The sequence below is a fragment of the Ranitomeya imitator genome, chromosome 4 (genome assembly GCF_032444005.1).
Source record: "Ranitomeya imitator isolate aRanImi1 chromosome 4, aRanImi1.pri, whole genome shotgun sequence".
Classification (NCBI taxonomy): Eukaryota; Metazoa; Chordata; class Amphibia; order Anura; family Dendrobatidae; genus Ranitomeya; species Ranitomeya imitator.
This window is the reverse complement of record NC_091285.1, coordinates 688,738,657-688,761,375: the sequence shown is the minus strand read 5'-3', so window position 1 is coordinate 688,761,375 and position 22,719 is coordinate 688,738,657. Positions and strand designations below refer to the sequence as shown.

Genomic DNA, 22,719 nt, shown 5'->3' with positions numbered 1-22,719 from the left:
TTTTGTCTTCCTCTGGATCAACATGTTAGGGCATGTTAGGTTAGGCTATGGGTTGAACTAGATGGACTTATAGTCTTCCTTCAACCTTAGTAACTATGTAATGTCATTATCATTTGTTTTTGATTGTACGGAAATATTTTTATTGATCTGTGGTGTCTCTGTGTTTTAACACTATAGCTGTGCTACATACTACGTGGATGTGCTATATACTACGGGCTGTGTTATATGCTACATGGGCTGTGAGACTCTTTTGCCCGGGACCCTCAAAAACCTGGAGCCGACCCTGCCTTCACTGATTGTTCGCTGCCGGCCGGGCGCGACCAATCAGCGACAGACGCAGTCCGGCTGCAAATTGGCGCCGGATTTGAACTACGCTTCACTAATTTGTCTCGCCCGGCCAGCAGAATTCTGTGTATTCATTGCATTATTCTGAAATCTTCATAAATAAACTACATACATATTCTAGAATACCCGATGCGTTAGAATCGGGCCACCATCTAGTACAGTGTATGCTCACCATACACCTAGTCCCCAAAGCCCTAGATCACCTGTAAAAAAAAAATAAATAAATAATAAACCAACTCCCTGATCCTATGTAATCCATTTAATAACGAGTGTCCCATGACGATCTCCCATGGAGAGCTATCACATCTGCACATGTGACCGCTCTCCAGGGGCTCCGGTGATACACTGACAGAAGGTATCCTCCTGCACTGTATCCCTCCGCCGTCAGAGGTCGCTGTCACTTGCGGCACCGCTGCGTGGGAAAATTCTCATGCAGCAGTGCCGTAACATGAAAGGCCATTGAACCCTCAGTGATAACACTGCAGGAGCCATTGTTTCCTGTAAGTGTGTCACTGAAGGACCATAGAGCGGTCACACCTCCTGAAGTGACAGCTCTATAGGGGAGATCACTATGGGACACTCATTATTAAATGGACTGCGTGGAGATCGAGGGTGTTGCATGGATTGGCAGAAAAATAAAGATGGCAAAACTGTGTGGTTTTTTATTTCATTAAAATACTTTATTCTGGCTGTGTTTATTTAACCCATTAACAGCTATAGGATTAGTAATGGAAAGTTATCTTATTGACGCCTCTCCATTACTAAGCCAGCTTGATGTCACCTTACAATACAAAGGTGACATTAACCCCCTTATTACCCCTTATTCCACCACTACAGGGCAGTGGGAAGAGAAAGGCTAAGTACCGGAATTGGCGCATCTTACAGATGCACCATTTCTGGGGTGGCTGTGTGCTGGTGTTTGTAGCCGGGAGGGGGCCAATATCCATGATCCTTTCCTAAGCTATGAATATCAACCTGCAGCTGTCTGCACAGCCTTTTCTGGCTATTAATTATAGGGGGACCCCACATAATTTTTTTAGGGGGGTCCCGCTATTTTAATAGCCAGTAAAGGCTAAATATACAGCTGTGGCTGATATTCATAGCCTGGGAAGATCCATGGGTATTAGCCCCTTCCCAGGCTATAAACATCGGCAATCAATCGCTGGCTTTCCCTCTCTGGCGCAGAAAATCGTGCAGGAGCCCACGCCGTTTTTATTTTTCAATAAAAAAAAAAAAAAAAATATTGTGTTTAAGGCCGGGGTCACACTTGCGAGAAACTCACATGAGTCTCTCGCATCAATACCCGGCACTGCCGCCGGTACTCGGGAACGGAGTGCGCGGCTGCATGTATTTCTATGTAGCTGAACTCTCTGGTCCAGATTTTGTGTGTGTGTGTGTCTTTAGCTCTTTATGTACCATTTTATTATGTTTATTACTAAACATAGATGGATAGATAATACCAAGCCCTATCTATAGATCTATCTATAGATAGATAGATTTATAGATAGATAGATATTTCTATAGATAGATAAATCTATAGTGTGATGCAGGGACCCCTGTTACAGCTAGGGGGCGCTGTATGTGCTCCTCCGGATGCGCATGGAGGCGTATCTGTGACTATGATGGTCAAACAGTGACCGGCAGGATTGTAAATGGCCAGTATGTGTCGCAGAGGGAGTCTGCGCTGTAAGCCAGTAATGTTGTTGTTCTGGGACCTGTAGTCCCACAAGTATTTGTTTAGTTTGTAAAGGGAGGCTTGCAGGGTTAGTTGGAGAGCTGGGTGGGTCTGGCTAACCACACACACCTCCCATCTATGGGAGTAGTTACAACTACATAATGTGACCATGGTGTGGTCTCTGTGATGGAGAGTGTGTAGGTCCTGGATGGCTTGTGTGTTGGGAGGTCCTGTGTGTGGCCCGGATCCCTGAATAGCGCACTGAGAGGCCGTGGACCTGAAGACTTGTGCGTTGGTGGGAGATCCTGGGAGTAGGATTGGATCCTTGAATAGTGCACTGAGAGGCCTGTGTTGGAAGATCCTGGGAGTAGGACTTCCTGAAGAGCACATGGAAAGGCGTGTATGCAGAGTCTGTGACAGCACTGCATTGGGGCATCTACCGCCCGTCTGAGGATCTGGACTGTCAGGTGGCCTGGTGAGTGTCCGGGACGGTGATCCCAGTACGGCAGCTTCCTTGCGAGGGAGAGTACTGACAAGAGTCAGCGTGTGGAGCAGGAGCTCCAGAAAGGTAACCCAGAGTATGGGGAACTGTGTGCACTGACATGGGGTCAGTTAATGAACTGTGGGGTCACCCATGGTAACTGGACGTAGTAAGGTCCAGCATGTTTAGAGGCTGCAACCTAATGTCATCTGTTGGTGCCTGTTGTGTTCTATGAAGTATATAATGAACTGAGCATAACCCAGTGTAACAGGGAAAATTACCCCCCCCCGCCCTCCCCCCCCTGCCCAGAATATATCCCAGCTGCTGTAGATCAGATTTTTCAGGCTTTTGAAAACCACTGACTGATATACTCAATAACGGGGCCCAAGGCAGCACACAGGTCCCAGGCAGAACACATGGAGCACATGGGGGGGCAGAGACAGCGAATGGGGTCCCAGGCAGCACACGGGGGGCAGAGACAGCGAACGGGGTCCCAGGCAGCACACGGGGGCAGAGACAGCGAACGGGGTCTCAGGCAGCACACGGGGCCCCAGGCAGCATATGGGGGCCCCAGGCAGCGCACAGGGCCCCAGGCAGCACACAGTGGCCCCAGGCAGCACATGGTGGGCAGAGACAGCGAACGAGGTCCCAGGCAGCACACGGGAGCTCCAGGCAGCACACAGGGCCCCAGGCAGCGCACAGGGCCCCAGGAAGCACACAGGGCCCCAGGCAGTGCACAGAGAGGCAGAGACAGCGCATCGGAATCCAGACAGCGCACAGGGGGGCAGAGACAGCGCGCAAGGGGGGAGACAGCGTGCAGGGCCCCTGGGCGCTGTCTGGGATCCCCCGTGCGCTGTCTATGACCTCTCTGTGATGTCTGGGGCCCCGTTCTTGAGTATATCACTCAATCTTGTGTGATGTCTGGGGTCCCCGTGCTCTGCTTGGGGCCCCCATGCACTGCCTGGGGCCCCGTGCGTGACCTGGCATCCCATGTGCTGCCTGGGACCCTGTTCGCTGTCTCTGTCCCCTGTATGTTGCCTGGGGCCCCGTGTGTTGCCTGGGACCCCATTCGCTGTCTCTGCCCCTTGTGTACTGCCTGGGACCCCGTTCTTGAGTATATCACTCAGTGGTTCTCAAAAGCCTGAAAAATCTGATCTACAGCAGCTGGGGTGTATTCTGGCCCAGAGGGGTATAATCTGGCCTAGTCCAATTTATACCCCGGGGTATACTCTGGGTGGGGGAGTTAATCTGGCCTGTTGCACCGGTTTATGACTGCATAATAAACCGCATGGACTGTTTAATAGAGAAAATTGTGTCGGTGTGACTGAATCCCGTTGCTAATTAGCGAGTGTCCCCCAACACACGCAGTAAGCGCTATCTTCCAATAGATAGATAGATCTTTCTACCTATCATCTATCTTTCTGTATGTAAACATTATTCTTCAATGGAGAATGTAAATGAAGAGGTTGGACAAGAAACGACATCACAATCTTTATTTGTTTTGTTAAATAATAGATCTTTATTTAGCTTACAAAAACACATGAAAAACGCATCAAATCCGCACAGATTTTGATCTGCGATTTCTGACAAAAGATGCAGAAAATTCCACAGGCAAATCTGCAACGTGTGCACATAGCCTTATGGTTGTGGCCAAAAAGTTCAATTTTGGTCTCATCACTCCAAATTCCCTTGTTCCAGAAGTTTGGAGGCTTGTCTCTGTGCTGTTTTGCGTATTGTAGGTGAGATACTTTGGGGCATTTGCGCAGTAATGTCTTTCTTCTGGCGACTCGACCATGCAGCCCATTTTCTTCAAGTGCCTCCTTATTGTGCATCTTGAAACAGCCACACCGCTACTTTTCAGAGAGTCCTGTATTACAGCTGATGTTATTTGTGGGTTTTTCGTTGCATCCCGAACAATTTTCCTGGCAGTTGTGGACGACATTTTTGTTGGTCTACCTGACCGTGGTTTTGTTTTTACAGAGCCCCTGATTTTCCATTTGTTAATCACAGTGTGAGCGCTGCTGTCTGACATTATCAGTTCCTTGGATATCTGTTCAACTACCTTTTCCTGTAGATCTGTTGACAATTCTTTTGCTTTCCCCATGACTCACAATCCAGAAATGTCAGTGGCTGGCTGAAAGATGCAAGAGTCTGTCTGGATCCCAGAAACTCACTCAGCTTTTATGCACACACATTGATTACAAGCAAACAGGTCACAGGTGAGGATGTTACCTTTAGTAGCCATTCACACCCATTTGTGTCAACTTCATGTTATCAGGCCAAAATCACCGGGGTATGTGAACTTTTGATTCACACTTTTGATCAGGGTAATTTAGATGTTTTGGGTTGTCATTATAATTTATAAAGAGAAAACACAGTAGTCTGACAATAAATGGCTTCACCCAACCACTAACCATGAGTGGAGGAAAAGTTTTGGTGTTATCATTCATATTCTCTGAAAAAAAGGCCAAGAAAGCAAAAATTCTGCCGGGTATGTAAACTTTTGAGCACGACAGTATCTGGTGTGTTCAAAAGTATGCCACTTAGATACACGGCTCAGCAGTGAGTACCACATGGGATAGGATTAGATACATGGCTCAGCAGTCAGTATCACACAGGATAGGATTAGATACACAGCTCAGCAGTCAGTATTACACAGGATAGGATTAGATACACAGCTCAGCAGTCAGTATCACACAGGATAGGATTAGATACACAGCTCAGCAGTCAGTATTACACAGGATAGGATTAGATACACAGCTCAGCAGACAGTATCACACAGGATAGGATTAGATACACGGCTCAGCAGTCAGTATCACACAGGATAGGATTAGATACACGGCTCAGCAGACAGTATCACGCAGGATAGGATTAGATACACGGCTCAGCAGTCAGTATAACACAGGGTAGGAATGGGTGCACAGCTCAGCAGTCAGTATCACACATGTTGGGGTTAGATGCCCTCCAGCCTTGCTGTAGCTCCTTGGCACTAGGGCCTTCCCCCTCGCCCAGTCCTATTTATGGTGTTACCACCACTATGATGACAGCTATGCCATGTCTAGGTATTAAATGCCAGTTATAATTATTCATAGTATTATACACTGCACTATTATACACTGTAGTATTATACACTGTACAATTATACACAGTAGTTGTCATGGGCTTACCACGACAGACAGAAGCCAGAAGAGGGCAGAGTCTGAGTTCTCCTCCTGCGCTGGTGATACCATTTGGGTTGACAACACTCCTGCCATCTGTGAGAACGTTATAAATGACATCTTTAGTCACCTTGTAGGTAGATTTGTTGTAATCTATCTTGATGACATACTAATTTATTGACCTGACCTTGAGTCACACCAGGTACATGTCAGGCAGGTCTTACAGATACTCAGAGACAATAAATTATATGTCAAACCTGAGAAGTGTATGTTCTCGGTTGAGGAGATCCCTTTCCTAGGATATGTGTTGTCATCCACTAGTTTTCGCATGGATCTGGTGAAAGTCCGGGCGGTATTGGATTGGGATCGTCCTGAGGATTTGAAGGTGTTACACAGGTTTTTGGGTTTCACCAACTACTACTGTAAGCTTTTCAAGAACTTTTCGGTAGCGGCCAAACTCCTGACAGATATGACTAGGAAGGAGACAGACTTTTCCAAGTGGTCCAGTCCAGCAAGGGAGGCATTCGATACCTTGAAGAAGTGTTTTGCATCTGCGCCTACCCTCATACAGCCTGACGTCACTCAGCCTTTTTTGAGGTTGACACGTCTTTGGTGGGGGCTGTATTGTCGCAGGGTGTGTTTCCTGGTAAATGGCGTCCATGTGCATATTTTTCGAAAAACTTGTCTGCAGAGAAAAATTATGACATAGGTAACGGAACTCTTCTCAATCAAGTGGGCCTTTGAAGAGTGGCGTCATTTTTTGGAGGGGCCTGTTCATCCACTTATGGTGATTACGGATCATAAGAATCTTGTATACTTAGAATCTGTGAAACGTTTAACGGCTTGACAGGCAACATGGGCATTGTTCTTCACCCGGTTTAACTTTTTAGCCACATATATAGGCCGGGAACAAAAACATTAAGGCGGATGCCTCATTTCGTTGTTTTCCTGGGGGTGGAAATAATTGTACCTATTCTACAAAAAGGGGTGGTTATTGCGTCTATATGCTCCCATCTTGAAAAAGAGGCTGTTGAGGCTCAGGGGGACTCCCCTGCTGCCTGTCCGTTAGGTAAGCTGTTTGTGCCAGTGAATCTTTGTCTGAGAGTTCTTAGTGAACTTCATGATTTGGTCATGGCCTGACATCCTGGTAATAAAGCCACCACTGGTGGCCAGGGGTTCATCAGGATGTCCAGGAGTATGTTGCTACCTGCAGTGTCTGCGCGTGTTCTAAGACCTCTCATACTCGTCCGTCGGGGGCTCCACAACCATTGGAGATTTCCGGTTGATCGTGGACTCATTTATCAGTCATTTTTATCACTGATCTACCCGTGTTGGCGGGGAATACTGTAATTTTGGTGATGGTTGACTGATTCAGTAAAATGTATTTTATTGCGCTATCAGCGTTACCTATCACCAAGACCTTGGCGCAAATGTTCATCAAGGAAATTATAAAATTACATGGGATCACAACTGATATTGTTTCTGACCGGAGGGTGCAATTTATTTCCAAGTTTTGGAGGGCGTTTTGCACCCGTTTGGGAATCCATCTGTCATTCTCTTCTGCATTTCACCCGCAGTCTAATGGGCAAACTGAACGGGTTAACCAGAATCTTGGGACTTATCTTGGGTGTTTTGTGTCTGAGAATCAGGAGGATTGGGTTACCACGTACCTATAGCTGAATTTGTGGTAAATAATCGTTGTCATGAGTCTACTGGTAAGTCCCCGTTCTTCGGGGCGTACAGGTTTCATCATCTATTACATCCGTGAGGCAAGGGGTTACGGATAATTTGAGGAAGATGGGGTCCAAACATATAAGAGTATGGCTGATCTAAGATGTTTGGTGGGTCCGGACCTGTGTGTTGGTGACTTGGTGTGGTTGTTCTCAAGGAACATTAAGTTGAAGGTTCCATCTTGGAAACTGGGTCCCAGGTTTATCAGTCCGTATAAGATTGTAGCCATCATCAATCCTGTAGCATTCCGCCTTGCTTTGCCACTCCCCTTTAGGGTCCATATTGTGTTTCAACGATCTCTTCTCAAAAAATACGTTGCTTCCTCTGTATCATCACTGCTACCGCCATCTCCAGTCATTGTGGATGTAAACTTAGAATCATGGATTCTCGTTTAGTTCCGTCAATTGCTTCAGTATCTGGTACATTGGAGGGGGTACCGTCCTGAGGAGAGGATGTGGGTACCAGCATTTGACGTCCTTACGGCCAGACTGATCCGGTCTTTTCATGTGGAATACCCTGATAAACCAGGTTCTGAGGTTCCTCGTAGATGGGTGGGTACTGTAACGTGGTCACCGCGACAGAGAGGAGCCAGAAGACCGCTACATCCGATTGCTCCGACTCCTGCGCTGAATAAAAGCACCCCTTGCCTTTTTTTTTTTAAATGGTGTAAATTTCTCTTGGCAGTACAGGGGTTAATCGACCATGTTGGGAGTTCTGGGAGCTAAGGCTCTCAGCTGAACACGGTTAGCTGCTCCTATCCCCTATATATTCTGGGTCCTGACTGACACACATTGTCAGTGCTAGCTTATGCTGCATGGCTGGGAGGATAGGAGTTTATGGTTATATGAGAATGAGTCTGGTGGATTTATCTGTGACTGTTGTTTGGTTTTGTAAGTGTGATAATTCCCTTCCCTCCTCCTACTTTGGTTTTTCCTCCATCCTCCACTCCCCGGTGCATTCCTCTGTTATATGTGTGAGTATATTTGTATGTTTGCTATTTTTCCGTTACCCCTGTTCATGTTACCTTGTTAGCCTGATTGGTGTACTACAGTGTACAACTACTCCCCTCTTCCCTGGGTGGGGGAAGGGTACAGACGGAGGGTGGATTTAGGCGATAAGGCAAGGTATGTGGCCCCGGCATCTTCACCTTCAGAAGTAACCTGGGGAACAGGGAAAGCTAGGGCGGCCACTAGGGTTAGGGACAGGAAAGGAGCGCCTGGTCCCAGGTCATTTGACAACAGATTCGTGACAGTAGTATTATACATTGTAGTATTATAGACTACAATATTATTCACTGTCAGTACAGTGGGGGCTCCGGGGTCCATAAACATGGTCTGTGGTCAGAAAATGGTGCTGTAGTCCAGGCCATGGCCAGATGTTACCCTGTCATTTCATCATTGTCCTATCAATTCACTGGACTAGTCCACTTTACATCACCATTGAGGGAGTGGAGAGAATTGGACCAATCCACAGCCCCCCATATGTTACCTATATGGTGTAAGCTCCACTTCCTTCCCCCAAAAAAGCTTCAGTGAAGTTCTGCAACATTATATTTTTTTCTTCCAATATTTCATACCTTTTAAGATCTCTGCTTGCTGTTAGTGAATGAGAATATTCCACTGTATATTCAAAGTCTTAAAGGAAATCTGTCGGTAGGACCCCCGCTCCTGAGCCGTCTATATGGGCACATAGATCATAGGAAGCTAGATAAGATGACACCTTCATATTTGTGATCCGATGTCTTACACATCAGAATCTACATTTTTCTTAATATGTAAATGAGGTATTAAGATCTATGGGCGGGACATAGATCTCCCTGAGGCTCTGCCTCCAGGGATTATTATAAATGATGGTGGGCGTTATCTGTGTGAGACATGTAGATCAGGAAAGCAGACTGTCAGTCATTACATGTCTCACAATGGGTACTGTGGATATCACTATTATTATGGGGGCACTGTGGATATCACTGTTATTATGGGGCACTGTGGATATCACTGTTATTATGGGGCACTGTGGATATCGCTGTTATTATGGGGGCACTGTGGATATCACTGTTATTATTGGGGCACTGTGGATATCACTGTTATTATGGGGGCACTGTGGATATCACTGTTATTATGGAGACACTGTGGATATCACTGTTATTATGGGGGCACTGTGGATATCACTGTTATTATGGGGGCACTGTGGATATCACTGTTATTATGGGGGCACTGTGGATATCACTGTTATTATGGGGGCACTGTGGATATCACTGTTATTATGGAGACACTGTGGATATCACTGTTATTATGGGGGCACTGTGGATATCACTATTATTATGGGGGCACTGTGGATATCACTGTTATTATGGGGACACTGTGGATATCACTGTTATTATGGGGGCACTGTGGATATCACTGTTATTATGGGGACACTGTGGATATCACTGTTATTATGGGGGCACTGTGGATATCACTGTTATTATGGGGACACTGTGGATATCACTGTTATTATGGGGACACTGTGGATATCACTGTTATTATGGGGCACTGTGGATATCGCTGTTATTATGGGGACACTGTGGATATCACTGTTATTATGGGGGCACTGTGGATATCACTGTTATTATGGGGGCACTGTGGATATCACTATTATTATGGGGACACTGTGGATATCACTGTTATTATGGGGGCACTGTGGATATCACTGTTATTATGGGGGCACTGTGGATATCACTGTTATTATGGGGGCACTGTGGATATCACTGTTATTATGGGGGCACTGTGGATATCACTATTATTATGGGGACACTGTGGATATCACTGTTATTATGGGGGCACTGTGGATATCACTGTTATTATGGGGACACTGTGGATATCACTGTTATTATGGGGCACTGTGGATATCACTGTTATTATGGGGACACTGTGGATATCGCTGTTATTATGGGGACACTGTGGATATCGCTGTTATTATGGGGACACTGTGGATATCACTGTTATTATGGGGGCACTGTGGATATCACTGTTATTATGGGGACACTGTGGATATCACTGTTATTATGGGGGCACTGTGGATATCACTGTTATTATGGGGCACTGTGGATATCACTGTTATTATGGGGGCACTGTGGATATCTCTGTTATTATGGGGGCACTGTGGATATCTCTGTTATTATGGGGACACTGTGGATATCACTATTATTATGGGGGCACTGTGGATATCACTGTTATTATGGGGACACTGTGGATATCACTGTTATTATGGGGGCACTGTGGATATCACTGTTATTATGGGGACACTGTGGATATCACTGTTATTATGGGGCACTGTGGATATCGCTGTTATTATGGGGACACTGTGGATATCGCTGTTATTATGGGGACACTGTGGATATCACTGTTATTATGGGGGCACTGTGGATATCACTGTTATTATGGGGGCACTGTGGATATCACTGTTATTATGGGGGCACTGTGGATATCACTGTTATTATGGGGCACTGTGGATATCACTATTATTATGGGGACACTGTGGATATCACTGTTATTATGGGGGCACTGTGGATATCACTGTTATTATGGGGACACTGTGGATATCACTGTTATTATGGGGCACTGTGGATATCACTGTTATTATGGGGACACTGTGGATATCGCTGTTATTATGGGGACACTGTGGATATCACTGTTATTATGGGGACACTGTGGATATCACTGTTATTATGGGGGCACTGTGGATATCACTGTTATTATGGGGACACTGTGGATATCGCTGTTATTATGGGGGCACTGTGGATATCACTGTTATTATGGGGCACTGTGGATATCACTGTTATTATGGGGGCACTGTGGATATCACTGTTATTATGGAGCACTGTGGATATCACTGTTATTATGGGGCACTGTGGATATCACTGTTATTATGGGGACACTGTGGATATCACTGTTATTATGGGGACACTGTGGATATCGCTGTTATTATGGGGACACTGTGGATATCGCTGTTATTATGGGGGCACTGTGGATATCACTGTTATTATGGGGACACTGTGGATATCACTGTTATTATGGGGCACTGTGGATATCGCTGTTATTATGGGGACACTGTGGATATCTCTGTTATTATGGGGGCACTGTGGATATCACTGTTATTATGGAGGCACTGTGGATATCGCTGTTATTATGGGGGCACTGTGGATATCACTGTTATTATGGGGACACTGTGGATATCGCTGTTATTATGGGGGCACTGTGGATATCGCTGTTATTATGGGGCACTGTGGATATTGCTGTTATTATGGGGGCACTGTGGATATCACTGTTATTATGGGGGCACTGTGGATATCACTGTTATTATGGGGGCACTGTGGATATCACTATTATGGGGCACTGTGGATATCACTGTTATTATGGGGGCACTGTGGATATCACTGTTATTATGGGGGCACTGCGGATATCACTGTTATTATGGGGGCACTGTGGATATCACTGTTATTATGGGGGCACTGTGGATATCACTGTTATTATGGGGGCACTGTGGATATCGCTGTTATTATGGGGGCACTGTGGATATCGCTGTTATTATGGGGCACTGTGGATATTGCTGTTATTATGGGGGCACTGTGGATATCACTGTTATTATGGGGGCACTGTGGATATCACTGTTATTATGGGGGCACTGTGGATATCACTATTATGGGGCACTGTGGATATCACTGTTATTATGGGGGCACTGTGGATATCACTATTATGGGGCACTGTGGATATCACTGTTATTATGGGGGCACTGTGGATATCACTGTTATTATGGGGGCACTGCGGATATCACTGTTATTATGGGGGCACTGCGGATATCACTGTTATTATGGGGACACTGTGGATATCACTGTTATTATGGAGCACTGTGGATATCACTGTTATTATGGGACACTGTGGATATCTGTATTATGGGGACACTGTGGATATCGCTGTTATTATGGGGGCACTGTGGATATCGCTGTTATTATGGGGGCACTGTGGATATCGCTGTTATTATGGGGCACTGTGGATATTGCTGTTATTATGGGGGCACTGTGGATATCACTGTTATTATGGGGGCACTGTGGATATCACTGTTATTATGGGGGCACTGTGGATATCACTATTATGGGGCACTGTGGATATCACTGTTATTATGGGGGCACTGTGGATATCACTATTATGGGGCACTGTGGATATCACTGTTATTATGGGGGCACTGTGGATATCACTATTATGGGGGCACTGTGGATATCACTATTATGGGGGCACTGTGGATATCACTATTATGGGGCACTGCGGATATCACTGTTATGGGGGCACTGTGGATATCACTATTATGGGGCACTGTGGATATCACTATTATGGGGCACTGTGGATATCACTATTATGGGGCACTGCGGATATCACTGTTATGGGGGCACTGTGGATATCACTATTATGGGGCACTGTGGTGATATCACTGTTACTGTTGGGTGGTCTCGGTGATGTAAGCGCCCTCCCTTCTTCTGTATACTGCGGTGTATATACTGTATATATGTCCTCCGCTCGCCCAGCCTGTGCAGACGCTCCTGACCTCTCCTCCTCTCTCTTCTCTCCCGCAGATTTCAGGACGCTGAGGGCTACGTCTTGTACCCACAGATCGGGGACCGCTTGGACTTGTTGTGCCCCCGCTCTGAACCCCGAGGACCCTTCTCCTCATTCCCCTATGAATATTATAAGCTTTATTTGGTGGGCACAGAAGATGAGGTAGTGACATGTTCTGTCCTGCGGACGCCAAACCTCCTCCTCACCTGTGACCGCCCGGGGCAGGACCTCCGCTTTACCATCAAATTCCAAGAGTACAGCCCAAATCTGTGGGGTCACGAGTTCAAATCCCACCGGGACTACTACATCATCGGTGAGCAGTTCTGTAAGGTCAGGATGGACGATGACTTTTCAGCCATTTTTCTGATGCAGAATCCAAATACATAGATATTTCCCTGTAGTCACCACCAGATGGAGCTCTCTGTGCACAATCTTATGATAACTCCAGTCTGCAGTTAGCTCCCTCTAGTGGTGGCCGAGGGCAGATATGTTTTACTTTATCTTCAAATCTATGGGGTCAATTTTGATCTCCGTATCCGAAAAACGGAGCAGTGACCTCTCTGAAGATACATTAAGAAACAAATCAGCACAGCATTTTGGACATTTTTAGATAAAATGAAAAGATATTCAATATGCTACACTATCAGCTTACCAACATATGGAGGAACTTAGATTGCTGCTGTTTAACCCCTTAAATGTTGCTGTCAACTTCCGAGAGGGGAATTTAAGGTGCTCGTTACCAGCTGCCTTTTCGGGCATCCACCAGTAGCCCCATGACGCAATCGCAGGATGCCATGACAGCATCGGGTTTCATCAATTACTCTGGATAAATCCACAACAAGGTCTAAAAAATAAAGCAAAAAAAAAATGTCTAAAGTCTAAATTAGAATTATTAAAAACAGAAATAATAAAATTTAAAACAAATAATAAATATATAATTAATAATATATTAACATACAACATTAACATGTTAACATTAACATACAAAAACACTAATAATATATATGTAATAATATACATCAATAATATAATACATTATGTAATTATATACATCAATAATATAATAATAATATGCAGCAATAATATCATATCTTTTTATAAAAATAAAAGTAAAAATAATAAATGTAATAATAATAAAAAATACAAATATATAATAACTCATGATAACAAATAGTAATAATACATATATAAATATAATAATAACCTGTTCATTAATAATACAAAATAATAAATAATACAAATATATAATATATAATACCAAACAGTAATAATTATACAACAGCCTATTATAATAATAATAAATATAATTATATATATTTATAATTATAATATTAAAAAAATAATAAAAATCATATTTGATATTGTTGTCAGTAAAAGTCCTATCTATCAAAATATAAAATTATATAACCTGTAAAGTAAACACCATAAATAAAAAAAAAATAAAATAATAGAAACACCAAATTTATTTATTTATTTTTGCTGCTCCTCCTCCAAAAAATGCAATAAAAGCAACTAAAATATCATATCTACTCTACAATGGTACCAATAAAAACTTCATCTCAGAAAATGGCGACCCCCCCCAAAAAAAAGTTCAGAATATCCAGAAAGGATATGGCCATATTCGTCCTGACCGGGCTGTTTGTCTCATTCCTTTTTTTTTCTACACTTTTGTTCCCCTTTATAAATACGTTATATGCTAAAATGAAAAGTGTCCTTCAAAACTACAACTCGTCCAAGAAAAAAAAAAAAAAAATGGAAAAATAAAAAAAAGTTATGGAGTCTTTGAAGAGGAGGAAAAACAAACTTGCAAAAATGAGAAGGAAAAAAAAACACGTCTGGCCTTGAAGGGGTTAAGTGTGAAAACGTTCTTTCTCAATCATTTTCACGACCCCCATGGATAATCTTCGTGTCCCAGTGCTGTGGAAGCTCCCTGTTGTTTAGGGGTAACTGGACTTTATAGCAGCCAATCAGATTTTTTCTTTATTACTGGAAAAGTGACAGCTGGGTTGTGATTGGTCCCCCGGAGGTTTATGGTCCCTGAGGTTCTAGAACAGATGTGTTATCATAGGGACACAGGCAAAGAAGGTTACCTCATCTGTAACTATGAGCGTGACCCTTTTTTTTTGGCAAAGGTGCGGTAGTCCAGTCTTCTAGATGCTCTCCTTGAGTTTTTTTTGCCATGTATGATCCACAGCTGCCATAAGGTGGATCCCTACGATATTTACACCCTTGCCATTTACAAGGCCCTTATGATATGTGACCGCCTGGGGAGTGCATTTGTGACTCTCCACCTTAGCTTCCATTCCCCGTTCCTTGGCCATTCTCTGTTCCTAGAATACGCTTGTGCCGCCGCTCCCCTCCCCGCACATCTCGCCTGCCAACCTCTCCCTCCATCCTCTGCTGCACTTCCCCTCGGGGTGCTCTTGTTTGCTGTGCCAGCGAGCGGAAATAATGAGTTCTGACATTTAGGTCAGAAATAGAGTTGGGGGGGGGAGACATGGGCTAAGAGGCCGCGAGGAACCTATCTACCTCTGACACTCCTCGTTGCCACCAAACTCACTCACCTGCTGCCACTTACCACACGGCTTGGGGGATTGTGGGCGAATGCAGTGACGATGTTGGACCTTAATCATTTCTAAAAATTGTCATAACTAGTTAGAAAAAAAGTTGGTCTTTGCCTATAAAACATTACCCAACAATTTTCCACATTGCCCTTCCACAGTGAACACCCCGGCAGGATGTCCAAGGGGAATATTTGTAAAAGTTGTCTTTCTGGGTGTCCATTAATATCATGGTCTTCTCACCCAGGAGTTGATCCAGACATGGGGTTCATGGGAAGCATTAGCACCATTCCTTACATACAGCCCAGGTGGCTATGGGACCTCTATCATGTCATAACATCCACCCATTCCTTGAACTACAGATCTACACTGTCCCACTGCTGCATAATTGTGCCCTTCCATCTTTCTACCTGATCCCTCTCCCCAAAAAGTCTACTCTACTGTAGACAGATATTATCTCCTAAACTGCATTCCTCAAGGGCTGCAAACAGGTCATGTTTTCAGGATTTCCTTGTACTGCACAGGTGATAATTTAATCACCTACACACAATGATTACAGCACCTTGTGCAATGTTAAGGAAATCTTGAAAAGACGTATGGTTTGCAGCCCTCGAGAAATTCAGTTTGAGACCCCAGCCCTATACTTACCCAACAACAATTGGATACACATCTCTATATAGGTTGATATTCCTGCACAGATCTCATTCAGACTTCATATCTATTTGTACTATCCTGTCTTCAACATAAAGTGCTCAAAGGTCTGAGTCCGTGCACTCAAGACTGTGGAAGGTGTGGTGGAACGAGGAACTCTAAAATCAGGGACCCGATGCTCCAAAATAATAGTTAAAATAAGAGTTTGAAGTAAAGGTGGAACCAGGAAATCTTGGACCATGTCTTCTAAGTCATAGTGGAACCAGGGGCTCCAGAATTATGGTGGAACTAGTAACTCATGGGTCACAGTGGGACCAGTAGCTTCCAAGTCACGAAGCTCCCAAGTTGTTGTAAAACTAGTAGCTCCCAAGTCATGGTAGAATCAGAAGCTCTCAAGTCAAGGTGGAACCTGGAACTTCAAAGACATAGTGGAACGAGGAGCCTCCAAGTCAAGGTGGAACCATGAGCTTCCAAGATATGGTAGAATGAGGAGCTTTCAGGTCATGGTAGAACCAGGAGCATCCAAGTCAAGGTGGAACCATGATCTATCAAGACATGGTAGAACGAAGAGCTCCCAGGTCATGGTAGAACCAGGAGCCTCTAAGTCAAGGTGGAACCAAAAGCTCCTAAGGTATGGTAGAACCAAAAACTCCAAAGATATTTTTAAACCAGTAGCCCCCATGTTATGATGGAACCAGGAACTCCAAATCTATGTTAGGATCACCAGTAGCTTAGTATTCATAGTGGAACCAGATGTCTCAGTTTACTGACTGATTATGAGCTCCCAAGTCATAGTTGAACAAGGAGCTCCAGAATGATGGTTTATTTTGAACTTTGTAGGCACTGGTGCAACCAAGAGCTTCCAACCCGTAGCTCTTGAGTATTGGTGGAACCAGGAGTTCCCAAGAACATGATTAATGAAGTGTTCCTTTGGTACCAATGAGAAAATTGTCAGTGTAAACCAATGATCATTCAAGCTTAATATTGCACACAACATTCTCCTGAATTTCTGTGCTCCACCGAGGCATCAGCCAGTATTCCTCAATGTCAGGAGACATTTACCCATGTATGTCCACACTCTTCTATATTTCTACAGAATGTAGGTTTTTCCTACATGTTATCATGATAAAGTCATTGCCCTATAGAGAGAACAGTAAACCCATCTGTGCAGTCTACATTTTCCTTTCTCCCCTCTCTCATCATATCTATGTCCCCCTGCTTTCCCACCCTCCGCCTTCCTTAACTCTGTCCCCCACAGACATGTCATTCTACACCCTTCGTCTCGCCACCCCCCCCATACCTTGGGCTTCTGATTGGCTGTGAACTATTTCTTACGTGACAAGGGACAGTGGGGGACATGATTTAATAAAACAGGACCCAAGATGGCTGTCAGAGCTCGTTAACAAGTGAGCTCGTTTAGCCTACATTGCTTCTTAGCAAAGGCTGCTACTCTGTTGAGTCATGTAGAGAGATGTACACGCGTGACCTTAAATGTATCGTGTTGCGGGCTGCATTTTATAATAATATATACTGTATATAAAACAATAAATCTTTTATGTTCAATGATGATATTAAGGACATGACCTATTGCCGGCCACTCTACATTTTGTAACCACTGAACATCTCGTTTCAGCCACCTCAGATGGTACCCTTGAAGGGTTGGAGAATCTCAGCGGTGGGGTGTGTCAGACCAAAGGCATGAAGGTCACTTTAAAGGTTGGACAGAGTAAGTATTCCACCACAAGAGCGAATATAGGTAGCCATAAGGTCAATGGGGCAAAAAAAGAAAAGTGACCTGAGTTTTTGCTAGTGGTACGGCAATGGACGGTAAAACCAAATCGAAGTACTTGGAAAAAAAATGAAGGTCATGGAAGTATCACTAGGAGAAAGGGAACAAGAATATATTCCAAATCAATGGGGATGACTGGACAGTGGCTGCAGATGATGGGGCTTTTGTAGAAATGGGAGCAATGGCTGGAGGATATATTGATAATATGAGGATGGACCCAACGACTGGAGATAATAGAATGATGAGGCAGGGATCAGTCACTGAAGATGATGATGATGATATGATGAGTATGGGACCAGCAATTGGAGATGATGAAGATAGTAGGAGGAAGGGAACAGTGATTAGAAATGATGAAGGTATGATGAGAATGTTACCAGCGACCAGAGATTATTGAGGTATGGTGAGGATGAGGCCGGTGACTGGAGGTGATATAGGTATCATGAGATAACAAGAGGATGAGACCTGGCGATGATAGAAGTATGATAATGAGACCAGCAATTAGAACTGATGGAGGTATGATGACGATGATGGAGGTACAACGAGGATTACACCAGTGATTGGAGATGATGAAAGTATGATAAGGATAGGGCTAGTGACTGACTATAATGGTAGTATGAAGATGATGAGGTTTGGCTGGAGAGCTGGAGATGATGCAGGAATGATAATGAGACCATTGACTGAAGGAATGATAAGGATAGGACCAGTGCCTGGATATTATGAAGGTATCATGATGATGATGATGCCAGTGATTCGAGATGATGAAGGTATGATAAGGATGGAGCTAGTGACTGACTATAATGGTAGTATGAAGACGATGAGGTTTGGCTGGAGAGCTGGAGTTGATGAAGGAATGATAATGAGACCATTGACTGAAGGAATGATGAGGATAGGACCAGTGACTGGATATCATGAAGGTATCATGATGATGCCAGTGACTGGAGATTATGGTATTATAAAGAGGATGGAGTTAACTAATGGAGATGATGGAAGTGGGACCGGTGACTGGAGATAATTGAGGTATCATAAAGAGGAGGCCAGTGGCTGGAGATGATGGAGTAATGATCAGACTAGGGCCAGTTACTGGAGATGATGGAGGTATGATAAAGAGGAGGCCGGTGGCTGACCAGTAACTGACCATGACCAGTAACTGGCCATGATGGTGGTATGATAAAAATAGCACAAGTGACTGGACATGATGGAGGTATATTGATGATAAAACCAGTGACTGGAGATAGAGGTATGAGAAGGATAAAACAAGAGACTGGAGATAATAGAGGTATGATGATGATGATGAGGCTAGTGACTGGATATGATGGAGGTATGATGATGAGACCATTGATTGGTGATGATGGAGGTATGATGAAGATGGTCCAGTGACCGGAGATGATGGATGTATGACTACTAGGATGATGGATGTATGACTAGGATGCTTCCAGGGAATGGAAATTATGGACATATGTGGGATATGGGACCAGTGACTGAAGATAATGCAGGTATGATGAATATGAGGCCAGCTTCTGGGGATGATATGGAGTTATGAAGATGAGACCAATGACTGCAGATGTTGGAGGTATGATGATGATGAGGCTAATGACTGGAGATGATGGCGGTATGATGAGGATGAGGCCAGTTACTGGAGATGATGATGGTATGATAAGGATGAGACTAATGACTGGAGATGATGGAGGTATGATGAGGATGAGGCCAGTTACTGGAGATGATGATGGTATGATGAGGATGAGACTAATGACTGGAGATGATGGAGGTATGATGAGGATGAGGCCAATGACTGGAGATGATGGAGGTATGATGAGGATGAGGCCAGTGACTGGAGATGATGGAGGTATGATGAGGATGAGGCTAATGACTGGAGATGATGGAGGTATGATTAGGATGAGGCCAATGACTGGAGATGATGGAGGTATGATGAGGATGAGGCCAGTGACTGGAGATGATGGAGGTATGATGAGGATGAGACTATTGACTGGAGATGATGACGGTATGAGGAGGATGAGGCCAGTGACTGGAGATGATGACGGTATGATGAGGATGAGGCCAATGACCGGAGATGATGGAGGTATGATGAGGATGAGGCTAATGACTGGAGATGATGATGGATGTATGATGAGGATGAGGCTAATGATTGGAGATGATGGAGGTATGATTAGGATGAGGCCAGTGACTGGAGATGATGGAGGTATGATGAGGATGAGGCCAATGACTGGAGATGATGGAGGTATGATGAGGATGAGGCCAGTGACTGGAGATGATGATGGAATGATGAGGATGAGGCCAATGACTGGAGATGATGGAGGTATGATTAGGATGAGGCTAATGACTGGAGATGATGGCGGTATGATGAGGATGAGGCCAGTGACTGGAGATGATGGAGGTATGATGAGGATGAGGCTAATGACTGGAGATGATGGCGGTTTGATGAGGATGAGGCCAGTGACTGGAGATGATGATGTATGATGAGGATGAGGCCAATGACTGGAGATGATGGAGGTATGATGAGGATGAGGCCAATGACTGGAGATGATGATGGTATGATGAGGATGAAGCTAATGACTGGAGATGATGGCGGTATGATGAGGATGAAGCTAATGACTGGAGATGATGATGTATGATGAGGATGAGGCCAGTGACTGGAGATGATGATGGTATGATGAGGATGAGGCTAATGACTGGAGATGATGATGGAGGTATGATGAGGATGAGGCCAATGACTGGAGATGATGATGGTATGATGAGGATGAGGCCAGTGACTGGAGATGATGATGGAATGATGAGGATGAGACTATTGACTGGAGATGATGGCGGTATGATGAGGATGAGGCCAGTGACTGGAGATGATGGAGGTATGATGAGGATGAGGCTAATGACTGGAGATGATGATGGTATGATGAGGATGAGGCCAGTGACTGGAGATGATGATGGTATGATGAGGATGAGGCCAGTGACTGGAGATGATGATGGAGGTATGATGAGGATGAGGCCAGTGACTGGAGATGATGATGGAGGTATGATGAGGATGAGGCTAATGACTGGAGATGATGATGGTATGATGAGGATGAGGCCAGTGACTGGAGATGATGGAGGTATGATGAGGATGAGGCTAATGACTGGAGATGATGGAGGTATGATTAGGATGAGGCCAGTGACTGGAGATGATGACGGTATGATGAGGATGAGGCCAGTGACTGGAGATGATGATGGTATGATGAGGATGAGGCTAATGACTGGAGATGATGGAGGTATGATTAGGATGAGGCCAGTGACTGGAGATGATGTAGGTATGATGAGGATGAGGCCAGTGACTGGAGATGATAATGGTATGATGAGGATGAGGCTAATGACTGGAGATGATGGAGGTATGATTAGGATGAGGCCAGTGACTGGAGATGATGACGGTATGATGAGGATGAGGCTAATGACTGTAGATGATGGAGGTATGATTAGGATGAGGCCAGTGACTGGAGATGATGTAGGTATGATGAGGATGAGGCCAGTGACTGGAGATGATGATGGTATGATGAGGATGAGGCTAATGACTGTAGATGATGGAGGTATGATTAGGATGAGGCCAGTGACTGGAGATGATGGAGGTATGATTAGGATGAGGCCAGTGACTGGAGATGATGACGGTATGATGAGGATGAGGCCAGTGACTGGAGATGATGACGGTATGATGAGGATGAGGCTAATGACTGGAGATGATGATGGTATGATGAGGATGAGGCTAATGACTGGAGATGATGGAGGTATGATGAGGATGAGGCCAGTGACTGGAGATGATGATGGAGGTATGATGAGGATGAGGCTAATGACTGGAGATGATGGAGGTATGATGAGGATGAGGCTAATGACTGGAGATGATGGAGGTATGATTAGGATGAGGCCAGTGACTGGAGATGATGACGGTATGATGAGGATGAGGCCAGTGACTGGAGATGATGATGGAGGTATGATGAGGATGAGACTATTGACTGGAGATGATGGAGGTATGATGAGGATGAGGCCAGTGACTGGAGATGATGATGGAGGTATGATGAGGATGAGGCTAATGACTGGAGATGATGATGGTATGATGAGGATGAGGCCAGTGACTGGAGATGATGGAGGTATGATGAGGATGAGGCTAATGACTGGAGATGATGGAGGTATGATGGGGATGAGGCTAATGACTGGAGATGATGGAGGTATGATGAGGATGAGGCTAATGACTGGAGATGATGGAGGTATGATGAGGATGAGGCCAGTGACTGGAGATGATGACGGTATGATGAGGATGAGGCTAATGACTGGAGATGATGGAGGTATGATTAGGATGAGGCCAGTGACTGGAGATGATGTAGGTATGATGAGGATGAGGCCAGTGACTGGAGATGATGATGGTATGATGAGGATGAGGCTAATGACTGGAGATGATGGAGGTATGATTAGGATGAGGCCAGTGACTGGAGATGATGACGGTATGATGAGGATGAGGCTAATGACTGGAGATGATGGAGGTATGATTAGGATGAGGCCAGTGACTGGAGATGATGTAGGTATGATGAGGATGAGGCCAGTGACTGGAGATGATGATGGTATGATGAGGATGAGGCTAATGACTGGAGATGATGGAGGTATGATTAGGATGAGGCCAGTGACTGGAGATGATGATGGTATGATGAGGATGAGGCCAGTGACTGGAGATGATGATGGTATGATGAGGATGAGGCTAATGACTGGAGA

At 44.7% G+C, this 22,719-nt stretch overlaps 1 protein-coding gene across 1 annotated transcript in view; it reads left to right on the top strand.

Annotated features, from left to right (window-relative positions):
* EFNB3 (ephrin B3) overlaps positions 1-22,719 on the top strand; it is a 127,409-nt gene that overhangs the window by 99,758 nt on the left and 4,932 nt on the right. The window contains exons 2-3 of the mRNA XM_069767429.1: positions 12,996-13,291; positions 17,824-17,916. Coding sequence (XP_069623530.1) covers positions 12,996-13,291; positions 17,824-17,916 — 389 coding nt within the window. The remainder of the gene's footprint in view (positions 1-12,995; positions 13,292-17,823; positions 17,917-22,719) is intronic.